This window comes from Bos mutus, chromosome 22, assembly GCF_027580195.1.
Source record: "Bos mutus isolate GX-2022 chromosome 22, NWIPB_WYAK_1.1, whole genome shotgun sequence".
In the NCBI taxonomy this organism is placed as follows: Eukaryota; Metazoa; Chordata; class Mammalia; order Artiodactyla; family Bovidae; genus Bos; species Bos mutus.
Window position 1 is genome coordinate 71,393,914 of NC_091638.1, and position 12,616 is coordinate 71,406,529.

At 54.4% G+C, this 12,616-nt stretch overlaps 1 protein-coding gene across 2 annotated transcripts in view; it reads right to left on the minus strand.

Moving 5' to 3' along the window:
• The window catches only part of FADS2 (fatty acid desaturase 2), a 46,123-nt gene that overhangs the window by 3,719 nt on the left and 29,788 nt on the right, over positions 1-12,616 (minus strand). For both annotated transcript variants that reach the window (XM_070360334.1, XM_070360333.1), the window contains exons 6-7: positions 5,466-5,526; positions 5,012-5,088 (exon numbers count right to left, since the gene is read on the minus strand). In XM_070360334.1, the coding sequence (XP_070216435.1) occupies positions 5,012-5,088; positions 5,466-5,526 (138 nt within the window). The remainder of the gene's footprint in view (positions 1-5,011; positions 5,089-5,465; positions 5,527-12,616) is intronic.

Sequence of the window (12,616 nt, forward strand, 5' to 3'; positions counted from 1 at the left end):
CTCGTCGGCACCTGGGGGTCCTCACTCCAGCACGACAAAGGCCAGGGACGCCATCCAGCACCCACCTCAGGACCCTCCCAGCAGCCTGACAGTGCTGGCCCTCTTCCCACACCCGCGTCTCCTCCCAGCCCCTCTTCCATTCTGCTCTCTCTTCCTGGGCAAGCACCCTGCCTCCCCCAGCAGCCTCCACGGCTCTGCAACCATGGCAACCGGAGTGAACTGTCTTAGCTCCAAGCCCACTCTGTCTGCCCCTGCTAAGCCCTCCCATTCCACCCAGAGTAGCCACAGGGACTGGCGACCACTCTGCCCAGCCACCCTGCCCCAGCTTGTTTCCACCTCAAGGCCTTTGCACTGACTATTTCCACCCTCATCACTTCTCCCCACTCGGCAGGGTAGCGATGAGAGCACAGGCTCCTCCCTGTTCTCTGTATGTGCTAAGTCTCCAATTGTGTCCAGCTCTTTGCAACCCTATAGATTGAATAGCCCACCAGGCTCCTCTGTCCATAGGATTCTTCAGACAAGAATACTGGCGTGGGTTGCCACGCCCTCCTCCAGGGGATCTTGAGGACCCCGGGATTGAACCCATGTCTGTCTCCTGCATTCTTTACCACTAGTGCCCCTTGTGGCTATTCTGTGTCGCTTGTAAGTAACTTTCTGAGCTGTGCCTCTGATCCTCCGTCTTCAGTATGGGAAAAGACTATCCCCCGAGGTTCTACAGCCTGAAGCTGTGGCAACAATAAGCAGAGCTTGCAAGTCCGAGCTCTAACGACTCCACTCTGGTCTCGGCACCAGTTTGCTGCCATGGAGACCTTCCGACATGCAAGCTGGATCACGCCACTGCCATCTGCAAAGCCATCACAAGCCTCCTGCCCCGCTGGGGGATAAAAGACAAAATCCAGCCTCCCAGTAGGATGCACGGGTCCCTCACATGCCTGTCCACCGTCCTGGCCTTGCCTGCAGCCTGTCACGTCTCCCATGGCCCAGGCGTGCCATGCTGTCTGTGTCTAGCTGGATCTGCCCAGAGGCTCCTCCTCCCCTTATCTGCTCAGCAAACTCATCCTTCATAGGAGCTCTGTTTGGTTCATCTCCACAAGCATTCTTCCCTGTGTCAGGGGCTGAGTTAGGTGCTGGAGGCAAACCGAAGTGCTTGAGAACCCCTTGTCTGGAAGGACAGACTTTAGCCGGAGATCCCTTCCATAGCATACGGAAGGGGACACACAGTTACAAGGATGATGGCAGCGTGGCATAAGGTCCCAACCCCGTCCTGATTTAGAAAGACCCCCATCAGGAGGTGGTGCCCGAGCCGGGCTGGGATACAGTGAAGGTTGGCCAAGCAAAGAACAGTAGGATGGATGTTTGCAGAAATGACAATGCGAAGAGAAGTCCGGAGAGGTGAGCAGGGAGGGGCTGTGTTTACATGTAGATTATATGCTCCATGTACTCCAGCCCAAGCGCTCCAGATGGGGGCAAGAGACGATGGCCAGGTCACATCCGCCTGGGGGAGACTGGCCTCTATTTTGGTGGCAAGGAAGAAGACCCACTGTGCTTTAAATGACAAGAATGTGGTTCCATTTGAATCATAAAAATAGGTCCCTGCCGACTGAAGGTGAGAAGATTCTGTTATTCCAGGAGCTCAGGGACGAAATGAGGGAGGCCCAAACCAGGACCCCCGGCCCTGCCGAGGGGGCAACAGTCTCTAGGACTCTAGGAGGCAGGGGCAGTTCTGTGCAGAGACTGCTTGGTCATGGTGAACCCAGGCTGGTCCCCGGTGTTGGTGTCATCGGCTGGGGAGGAAAGGAGTGGGAAGAGTGGCTGGGAAGGGGTCTGAAGGGCCAGCAGTGGGCGGAGGGCAAGTCCTCAGGACGGAGGTGGTCTTTAAGGATACATGTGCGACTAACAAGTCGCTCAGTCATGTCCAACTCTTTTCGACTCCATGGACTATAGCCCGCCAGGCTCCTCTGTCCATGGGATTCTCCAGGCAAGAATATTGGAGTGGGTTGCCATTCCCTTCTCCAGGGGATCTTCCCGACTCAGGGATCGAACCTGAGTTTCCTGCAGGGCAAGCAGATCCTTTACCATCTGAGCCACCAGGGGAGCCATTAAGGGGGTGGGGGAAGCCAATATTTTATTCTGTTTCTACTTTTCATCACATTCATTTTATTTCCTTTTCTGCGTGTACGAGTGCAGTGGTATGTACACATATATTAATGGAGGTGTGTGCTTATTAACTGTGGTGCGAAATGATACATGACCATGGGCCACTGGGGTCAGGGGTGAAGGGATAAAGGAGGTGCAGGGAGACAGAGGTGGAGGAGAACCAGTAGAGGCTGGACTTGGAAGCTGACAGGGAGAATTTCAAGGAGTGGATACTGGGATCAGATGCAACGGACCTCCAGGAAGTTGAGGCCTGGGGGCAGCCCCAGGATGTAGCCACTGGCACTGCTGGTTGGCCTTTGGAGCTGGACAGTTCTCAGCAGTGCGGGGGGTGGGGATTGGGGGAGCTGTCCCGGGCATGGCATGGTGCCCACTAGGGGCCAGGTACCCTCCATCCCCCCTGAATTGTGACAGTCAAAAATGTCTCCCTGGACTTCCCTGGCAGCTTAAGTGGTTAAGACTTTGTGCTTCCAATGGCAGCCGGCCCGGGTTCGATCCCTAATCAGGGAACTAAGATCCTGCATGCTGTGAGGTGCGGCCAAAAAAATCCCCAAATTCTCCCCGATGCTGCCAGTGGCTCAACAGAACTGCTCCCACTGAGGACCACCACCCCAGGTCACAGCTGCACTTGGCACCTAAGCTCACAGTTACCGTGAATCAGAAAACCACAGCACGGGGCAGGCCTCTGCCACGCGGGCCTCTGAGGGGTGCACTTTCGCCTGGCGCTAAGCCTGGTTACAGTCAGCTACTGTTGTGCACTAGAAGCCCAAGCTTGAACCCTACTCCCTGGCAAGAGAGCCCTGCCTCAGGGGCCTGATCAAATGTCCCTGGCTGGGCCACCTTAGCCAGTTCAGGTATAAAGTCTGATTCCCTTTCCCACTGTGCCTATTTCATGCTTTGTCCTTCAGGGAACACACACAGTGGAAATTTTAAAAAAAGAGATTAAATATTCATGTCAGGTGTCTGCCATGAAAGCAGATTAGTGTCCTGAGCAGCGCTGTTCTCTTCCACTATGACTCCTCCCAGGGCTCAACAGTCACCACAGGGGCAGGAGAGCTAGAGCTGGGCTCCAAGTCCCACCTCCTCACTGACCCAGAAACTCCTTCCCTCCGGCCTGGATGCGCCTTAATGGCAAGACAGGGCTTCCCTGATTGCTCAACTGGTAAAGAATCCACCTGCAATGCAGGAAACCCCAGGTCAATTTCTGGGTCAGGAAGATCCGCTGGAGAAGGGATAGGCTACCCACTCCAGTATTCTTGGGCTTCTCTTGTGGCTCAGCTGGTAAAGAATCCGCCTGCAATGCGGGAGACCTGGGTTTGATCCCTGGGTTGGAAAGATGCCTTGGAGAAGGGAAAGGCTACCCACTCCAGTATTTTGGCCTGGAGAATTCCATGGACTGTATAGTCCATGGGGCTGCAAAAAGTCGGACACGACTGAATGACTTTCACCGTGGGTGGCAGTGCCTAACTGTCCCTGGAGCACAGCGGGTACTGATAAAAAGCATGCCCTACAAGCGTGTAGTACAGGTTTCACCAGCACAGGGCTGGCAGGGACTTCCAAATCCCTCCTCTTCCCCAAACAACCCCAACCTGCTCCCGAGTTCCAGGCTGGCCCTCTTAGCAGAATCAACAGGCACCTCTGCCAATAACACCAAGGGAAGCATGTAAGACAAAGTACTTTGAAGTCCTTCAATTGCTATACAAACACGAGGGCCTGTTACTGAGAGAGAAGTGTCTAGGGTGTGGGAGTGGGGTGAGTCCAGGCGGTGGCACTGGGAAGTTCTCGTGCCTGATCCACCCCTTGGTGTCATCTTGGGCAAGCCCCAAACTCTCAGAGTTTCACTATCTTCACTTATGAAACTAGGTTTTATAAAACAAAAAAAGACCAGCGATACCGACTAAGTGTCCGCTTCATCTGGAAGGCACGGGTCTTGTCCCTGTCCCTGTCCCACTCCCAGTCCCATTAAACCCTGTTCTGCCGAAAGCAGGTTCTGCCCAGGGCGACCACCTCCCCCAGGGCCTCCCATCACAGGCATATTGTCCTCTTCTGAGAACCACACCTGCATGTCTACATCAAGCCAAGGACCGTCCCTCTCCAGGGTCCCCTTCTCTCTCTGGAGTGATGGGCGGGATCGTGTCCCCTAAAATGACTCTTCATCCCCGGGACCTCACAGTGGGACCTTATTTGGAGACAGTGTGCTTGTAGATGTCATTAGTGAAGACGCAGTCATTAGGGAGGGCCCTGATCCATGACTGGTGTCCTAAGACAGAGGGGAAACCCGGAGGCAGAAACACCCATGGAGAAGATGTTGGCCATCCATGAGTCACAGACAGAGGCCAGCCCAAACCATTTCTCACAGCCCCCAGAAGGGCCAACCCTGCAGACTCCTTGATCTTGGACTCTAGTCTCCAGAGCTGTGAGACTATACGATCCTGTCGTTTAACAGAAGTGCCTGCGGCACGTTCTCACGCAGATTTAGCAAACTAAGTGCCAGGCTTCTCTCCATTTACCAACTGGAGAGCAGTGTGACCTGGTCCACTGGGTCTTAGGGGCCTCACGGGGACTCAGGAGGGTGATGGCTGGAGCCTTGGATGGGTGGACTGCATGTGACTCATCACTCAGCCTTCAGGAACTTTCTGAAGGGCTCTGCCAAGGCAGGGGCTCTCCCAGTGGACGCCCTGCGTGGCGGGATCATTCGGGCTGGGGTGCTATGGCTTCGCTGGCTCCTGCTGGCCTCAGAGCAAGTCCCTTCCTGAGAGTGACAAGGTAGTCACCCCGGGAGGAGATGCCCGGGGATGTGGGCCACCCCAGGGTCTAGTCGCCCTCCTCCCCACACTCCTGGGTCCCCTGGACTCACCACCCAGTCCTTGCGAACGATCATGGTCATGATGATCTGGTACTGGAAATACAAAGGGATGAGCAGCGGCGGCCCGACTGCAAGAGAGAGAGAGCGGAGGGGCTTGGAGCGGCCTGTCCCACCAGGCGGGGCTGGAAGATGGGGAGGAACCAGGGGGCAGAAGCCAGGATGTGGTGCCAGCTCTGTAGCTCCCCGGCAGAGGAGACTGGAACCCTGGCACCCTGAGAAGGGGGCTGGGAGTACCCGCTGGCACTGGAAGCCCGAGTGTGGCATCTGGGTGTCTGGGCCGGTGTCCCTTCTGTGTATCACGGGCCAGGATGGGTTTGTGGCTATTGTTGCTCTGACAGCTTTGGTGTCACTTTCTGGGTCTGGAAGGGTGTCAGGTGGGAGCGGGGATGGACGGCCACACAGGGGTGGGAAGGAGGTCGGGGTTGTGGGGCGCCCCGGCACTCACTCAGGAAGAAGTACTCATGCTGGTGGTTGTAAGGCAGGTATTTCAGCTTCTTCTTGCCGTACTGAGGAGAGAAGCAGAGACTGTGAGCCCCCAGCACCCCTCGGACCCCCCCTCCACCATGCTCTCCTCCACCTGCTCTGCAGTCCCTGTTCCTCCCGCCCAGGGAGGCTTTCTGTCCCTCTGCACCCTGGGCCCCTCTCGGCTCCCGGTTGCTCCGGCCAACACTTCCTCAGCCCTCACTGGGCGCACCAATCCCAAGCCGGCCTCTCAGCTCAGGCGCTCCTCTACGAGCTGGTGCTTCCAAAGCTGAAGCTCGGAGTCAAGTCACTGCCCACGGCCACACAAGAAGCGGGCTCTGAACCCAAGAAAGCGGAAGCAGAGCCCATGAGACAGGCAGCAAATCAATGTTTGTTGAATGAATGCACCACGGAACAAGGAACTGGGGTGGGGGGGTGGTGTGCAGAGGCACTCGGAGCTCCTTGGCCAGCTTGTACCCTTTTGGAGAGAGAAAAGCCCCTGGGGTCCCCTGAGGAGCTCCCTGGAGCCCTCAATGGCTGGGAGAACCCAGGTATGGGCTCGGGAAATTGTTACCAGTCACCAGGTCAAGCATCTAGTCCCTCAAGCCGCCTGCAGTTTCCAGGCTGAGACTTGACACTTGAGGTTCCAGGCCAGGGGGAGTCACCACACGCACTCTTCAGGACACACCTGGTCACCTGGTCTTACCCCGGGCACGCTGATGCCCAGGTATGCCAGTCAGGAGGGCTGAGAGGTCTGGCTGGGGTGTGGACATCCTCACTGTACAAAGCGAGTGTGAGCCAGGGTGGGAGTGGGGGTGGGGAGACCTATGGCCCCACAGGGTCCCTGCAAGCCCCTTAATTCCAAAGTCCAGCCCCCCGAGGACCAGCCCACCCTGCTCCTTGGGGAATGAGACCAAAAGATGCTGCTCACAGAGGAGGACCTGCTCTTGCCTGCAATGCTGGGGGACTGCTCTGCCTCTCACCAGCTGAGACCCTGCACAGGTCACTTAGCCTGCCTGAGCCCTGCTTGGCATCCAAATCACTGATAGCTAAGAGGAGTCAATGAGAACACGGGCATGAATGCCAGGGGCTGACCCCTGGGACACGGCTCTTCACCTGCGCCCCGCCTCCCACCCCCAGTTCCAAAGGTTGGTGCTACCCTCATCGCATGATGTCCACTCCTGCTTATTGCAGCCAGGAGATCAAAGCATGTTACAGAGGGAGAAACCCTGGATGTCCTCTGGGCCAATGCTCCCGTTCTCCAGGTGAGAACACAGAGATGGAGTAAGCGCCAGCATCACAGGGAGGGCCCATGGGTGAGAAGCCCTGGGTGACAGCAGAGCCAAGTCTGTCCCCAGGGCATTCATCTTGGCACCAGTGACCACGGGGCTGGCATGCCACCGAAGCACCATCAGAATCTATCTGTTTGGTCCATGTGGCCTGTGCCTTGGCAGGGGTCTCACCCAATCCCCAGAATGCACAAATCCTGCATGAAGGCTGTCATTAAGACTGAGGCTGGTGGTCCAGTGGTTATGAATCCACCTGCCAATGCAGGGGATGTAGGTTCAATCCCTGGTCGGGGAACTAAGATCCCACATGCATCAGGGCAATTAAGCCCATGTGCCATAACTACTGAAGCCCATGTGCCTAGAGTCTTCGAGCAGCAACAAGAGAAGTCACCGGAATGAGAAGCCCTTGCACCCCAAACAGAGAGTAGCCCCTGCTCACCACAACTAGAGAAAGCCCGTGCACAGCAACGAAGACCCAGCCCCGCCAAATATAAATAAACAAAATTTAAAAGCTTCAGCCTACTGATTATCATTCGGGAGGAGTCAGCCTTTGGACAGGAGTCTGCCCTCTGCACCCCACCCCCTAGGCTGCCAGCCTCTGAAATAAAGGGAACTTTTCTTTCTACCAATCTTGCCTCTCATATATATTAAAAAAAAAAAAGATTGAGGCAGGGCTTGGAGAGATCCCAGTCAGGGCACCCCAGACACAGTCCTGGACAACGTTGCAGGGGAGGGAGGGATTAGAGGCACCCCCCTAAGTGAGTGGTCTGGTGGTCTGGGTTCTGGGGAGCGTGTGCCTCACAGAACAGTCCCCCCGCTCCCCCCGGGGTCCTGCTTTCCCGCCCAGAAGCCAGGAAACAGGCCCCGACTTTGCAGGCTTCTCCGGCCCTGACAGGTGCCCTCCTCACCACTCCTCTGCCCCACAGGTTGCCCTGAGGGACAGCCCCAGGCCCAAAGGAACCTCAGGCTGGCTCAGCTCTATTCTGGGAGCGAGCACTAGGGGCAGGATAGGCTGGCAGAGGGTCACAGAGGGACTTGGCAGTGGGCACACCTGGGGAGCTGGTTTGAAGCTGCGTTCGCACAGCAAGCACCCCGTCTGCACTGATCCGTGGTGCCCTGTAGGGGGTGACACGAGATTACCGGGCTAATGTTCCCTGGCTAATGCTCCCTGGCCAGTCAGCACTGCCGGCTCCTGCGTGCACCCCTTCAAGGCCCTAGACTGCCCTGCCCCCAGGCAGCGGCTGGCCCCTCTGCCCACCCCTGAGGGCGCCAGCTTTGGGGTGGGGGGCTCCAGATTTGGAAGCAATTTGTTATTTGGGCAAATTGCTTTGCAGCCCCCCTCCCCTGCCGTGAGATTTGGGTTCGTTATGGGTACTCCTTAGAGCTGTTGAGGGCCAGTGGATGACGGGGCAACAAAAGCCCTTTAGAAGGCAGGTCACGGATGCACAGGCGCCTGTGTGCCGCGACACACAGACTGTCACAGGGTGTCTGATCCCATCCTGATGACCTCAGTTAGGGGGACTGCAAGATCGCCTGTCAGCGTGAGGCTGACTCAGGGCGCTAGCTTCCCCTCTGAAAACCAGCAAGCACAGCAGAGATTCGGGGATGCCAAGTGAGGCGTGGGCCAACCTGGTTTCTTGACTTTCCCACGCTCAGCTCTCTGCAGCCCTCGGTTGTCTGCCATGGGCGTAGGGAAGGGAGGGGAGAGGTGTCTTAGGATAAGAAGCCCTCGGAGGATAATACATTAGGAAGCTGGAAGGATCCAAGAAACACAGGCCCCTAGTGTCCAGCAGGTGGTGGCCCCGGGCAGGGCCTTGCAGACCTGGAAGCCCTGGCTGGGAGTCATTCAGCCAGGGTTTGGATGGTGGCACTGCTTTTTCTAGCTGTAGCCTTGAGCCAGTTATTTCACGTCTCTCAGCCTTGGCTGTCCCATCTATAAAATGGGCTTGATGAGAGCCCCTGCCTCATGGTTAAGCAAGGATTAAATGATGCCCCACACGTGGTGCTCACCACGGTGTTGGACCCAGGGACTAAGCAAGAGTCAGCCTTCCTCCCCAGGGGGGCCTGCAGGCTCGGGGTGGGAGGGGGGCTGCACTCCTTTCCCCTGCAGCAGAGTCCTCATCACTATACACAGGAAGAAAGCCTGGGCTCTGGGGTGGTCACAGGGGAGATGCAGACTCAAGCTGCGGGCGAGGGTCCGGATGGTTTATCGTGTCCAGACCCCGAGGTGCGGTGGCACATGCAGGACCCACTTTGACATGTCGTCAAGCTGAGGCTGCGGAGAAGGCAATGGCACCCTACTCCAGTACTCTTGCCTGGAAAAATCCCATGGACGGAGGTAGGCTGCAGTCCACCAGGTCGCTAGGAGTCAGACATGACTGAGTGACTTCATTTTCACTTTTCACTTTCACACATTGGAGAAGGAAATGGCAACCCAGTCCAGTGTTCTTGCCTGGAGAATCCCAGGGACAGAGGAGCCTGGTGGGCTGCCGGCTATGGGGTCGCACAGAGTTGGACACGACTGAAGTGACTTAGCAGCAGCAGCAGCAAGCTGAGGCTGAAAGGGACGCAGGTCAGAGGCATAGGCATGGGGAGCCCTGGCGGCCTGGCTTCCCTGAGGCCCACGACCCTGGGGCCCCGGCCAGCTGACACCCTGGTGCTCCGCCTCCCCCAGACCACGAGGCCCGGCTTGGATTACGGGCTGAGGGGGTGCCAGGGGCATGTACAGGGGACTTTTCAGCCTTGGAACAAAATGTCTGAGCAACGACAAGGGCCTGCCTTGTCCGTTCAGGGCTGGGGGAGGGGGGCAGCTGGAGAGCCCTGCCTGCCTCTGGGAAAGTGCAGACTCACAGGCAGAGAAACGAGGAGCGGGCCACGGCAGGCATGCGAGGAATGGCAAGACTCCAGCCCGAGGGCCCCGGCTGCTCCAAGGGAATACTTGGCCTGTTAGCAAAGGTAGTCTGGAGGGTCAGCTGCTGACAGGCCATGAGGCAGGGAGAGCCTCCCATGGGGTCAGAAAAGCAGGTTCTCAGGCCCAGAGGCAGGCGAAAACACTCCTGGCTTCTGAGAATCCATTTACAGAGCTCTAGGGCTGATGGCCTCATGGTTCTCCTCCACAATACAGCAAAAAAAAAAAAAAGTGGGCGGCGGGGAGCAAAAACACGACTACTCCCGACATCACCACTATTCAATTCTGTTCTGAAGTTCCAGTAACGTCATAAAGCCCAAACCAGAGATAAGGGTGGAGAGCTATTAGAAAGTGTCTAAATTTTCACTATTTTCCAAAAATATGATTGTCTACCCAGGAAATTCAAAAGAATCAGCTGAAAAACAACTAGAACCGCAAGCACACATCGGTGGACCCTAGTTGGACATGAGATAACTCACCAAATGGCAACAGCTTTCCTGAATACCACAGAAACCCCTATCGTCATGACAAAATACAGACATTATCTAGGATTCAGTTGAAAGAAATACGGCCACAAGACATACAAAGAAGAGGAAAACCTTTCTAAGAGGTTTTAAAAAAGACTCAAGTGTAAATGGAGAAAGATGTCATATTTCTGGATGGAAAGACTGAATGTAAAGATGTAAATTTTTTCTGGAAGGGGCAAGTCAGTCCACGATAAGCTCTCAGTGAGCTATAAGGAGCCATGGATGCCCAAGTCACCCAGACAGTGTCCTGCATCGAAACTCAGTCCAGACCAGGCGCTGGGCTTCAGGAGAGGACACCTCACCCCTCATCAGGGGCAACATGAGCCGGGAAGGGGAAACCAGAAAAACTGGCTGACTCCTGCAAGTTATGGAGGTAGACCATCATCTTAGCCAAGCCTCATGTGGCCAAAGTAAAGCATTCAAAAGAGAACCTAAGGGCTTTCCTGGTGGTCCATCCCACCTGCCACAGGGCCCCCAAAAAAGTGAGACCATAAAGCACTGAAAATACATGAAGAACTTTCTAAGCATAAAAGAAAGGTTTGGGGATTTGCCTGGTGGTCCAGTGGCCAACACTTCATCTTTTAATGCAGGGGGGTGTGGGCTTGATTCCTGGTCAGGGAACTAAGATCCCACAGGCCTCATGGCCAAAAAAACATAAAACAGAAGAAATATTGTAACAAATTCAATAGAGACTTTAAAAAATGGCCCATATTCTTAAAAAAAAAGAAAGAAAGAAATCTTTAAAAAGAAAAGTGAAACCATAAAACACTAAAAATCTGTTGAAACACTTTCTAAGCATAAAATAAAGATTCCTTCCAAGCAGCATGGTCCTGGCAACACTAGGAATCCAGGAACAACTGGCCTCTTCCCGAGTATGTGACAGAGGGTTTCATGGAGCTATGGTCACGGCCTTACATCAATGGCAACAGGGTGGCCAGATCCCCCAAACTTCCACTGCACCTCCCAAAAGTTGGCACTTGAGAGGCGTCCAGGGAGAGAGACGCTGGAAGGAGTTTCACAGCCACCACACAGAAAGAGACGCCTTGGCAGCATCGCTGGTGAGACTAGGTTTTATTGTCAGGAACACAGAGAGCACTTGTCAAGCCAGTCAACAGCTCTACAACACGAAGCCTCCCCAACTAGAAAGGGAAGGCTTTGTCTTTTTATCACTTAATGATAAATACATAAGTGGACTGACTCCACTTAATCAGGCCTACTATCTGGACACCTCAAAGCGAGCAAACTCATTGCAAGAAGGAAAATGCAAGCGTGTATTTTGGCAAAGAAAATCCTCGCACTTGAGAAAACTCGTGAGAGTCCCTTGGACTGCAAGATCAAATCAGTCAATCCTAAAGGAAATCAACCCTGAATATTCATCGGAAGGACTGATGCTGAAGCTGAAGCTCCAATACTGATGTGAAGCCACCTGATATGAAGGGCTGACTCATTGGAAAAGACTCTGATACTGAGAAAGATTGAAGACAAAAGGAGAAGGGGGATAGCAGAGGATGAGATGGTTAGAAAGCATCACTGACTCAATGGACACGAGTCTGAGCAGACTCCGGGAGATAGTGAAGGACAGGGAAGCCTGGTGCGATGCACTCCATGTGGTGCAAAGAGCTGTACACGACTTAGCAGCTGAAGAACAGCAAAAAAGTCCTTGGCCAGCCAGAGAGGCTTCACACGCCCAAAGAACCAAAGTTTGGCTAATTTCCTCTGAACTGACAATGTCACAGAAAACTTATGTTTCTCTCAAATATTCTATTGGGCAGATATGAGATGGGAGGAGTGGGGTACCAACCAGAGTTGAGGGAAAAGTCTCCCTCCTCTTCCTCTTTGAAGCCTTGGATGCCAACACTGCTGGGAATACAACCAGTTCAAGACACTGCCCCTCATGGAGGGTAAACGTGCCTCTCTCGGCAAATGCTTATTGGGCCCCTGCTCTGTGCACAGTTTGGTCACACTTCAGATCTACATAAAAGCAAGAGGGATCTTCTAAACTTTGGTTTACATCATCAATGTATTTCAGAAAAGTAAAGCTTCTATAACATTTTTTTTTCCACCCAGAAGCACTACTTAAAAAAAAAAAAATGAGGAGCGTCTTTAAATTCTTTAAATGCATTGGGCATGGCTTTATTCAAAGACTCAGCAACACCAAATTTTCCTGTCTTAGAAACACAGCAGAGGACTGGACAGCCCCAGATGAGGCCAATGCACTTGGACTCCAGCAAAGAGGCCCACATTGGGTGAAGAAGCCAGTTGCAGGAAAACTATCTAAGTTTGGATTTTTGTTTTTAAAAAAGATATGTGTGTCTATGTTTCTTCACACACCACCTGGAAGGATTAGAGACTGTTGTCAACAGTGGTCACCAATGCTGACACCAACAGTGGTCACCAATGTCAGGGGCAT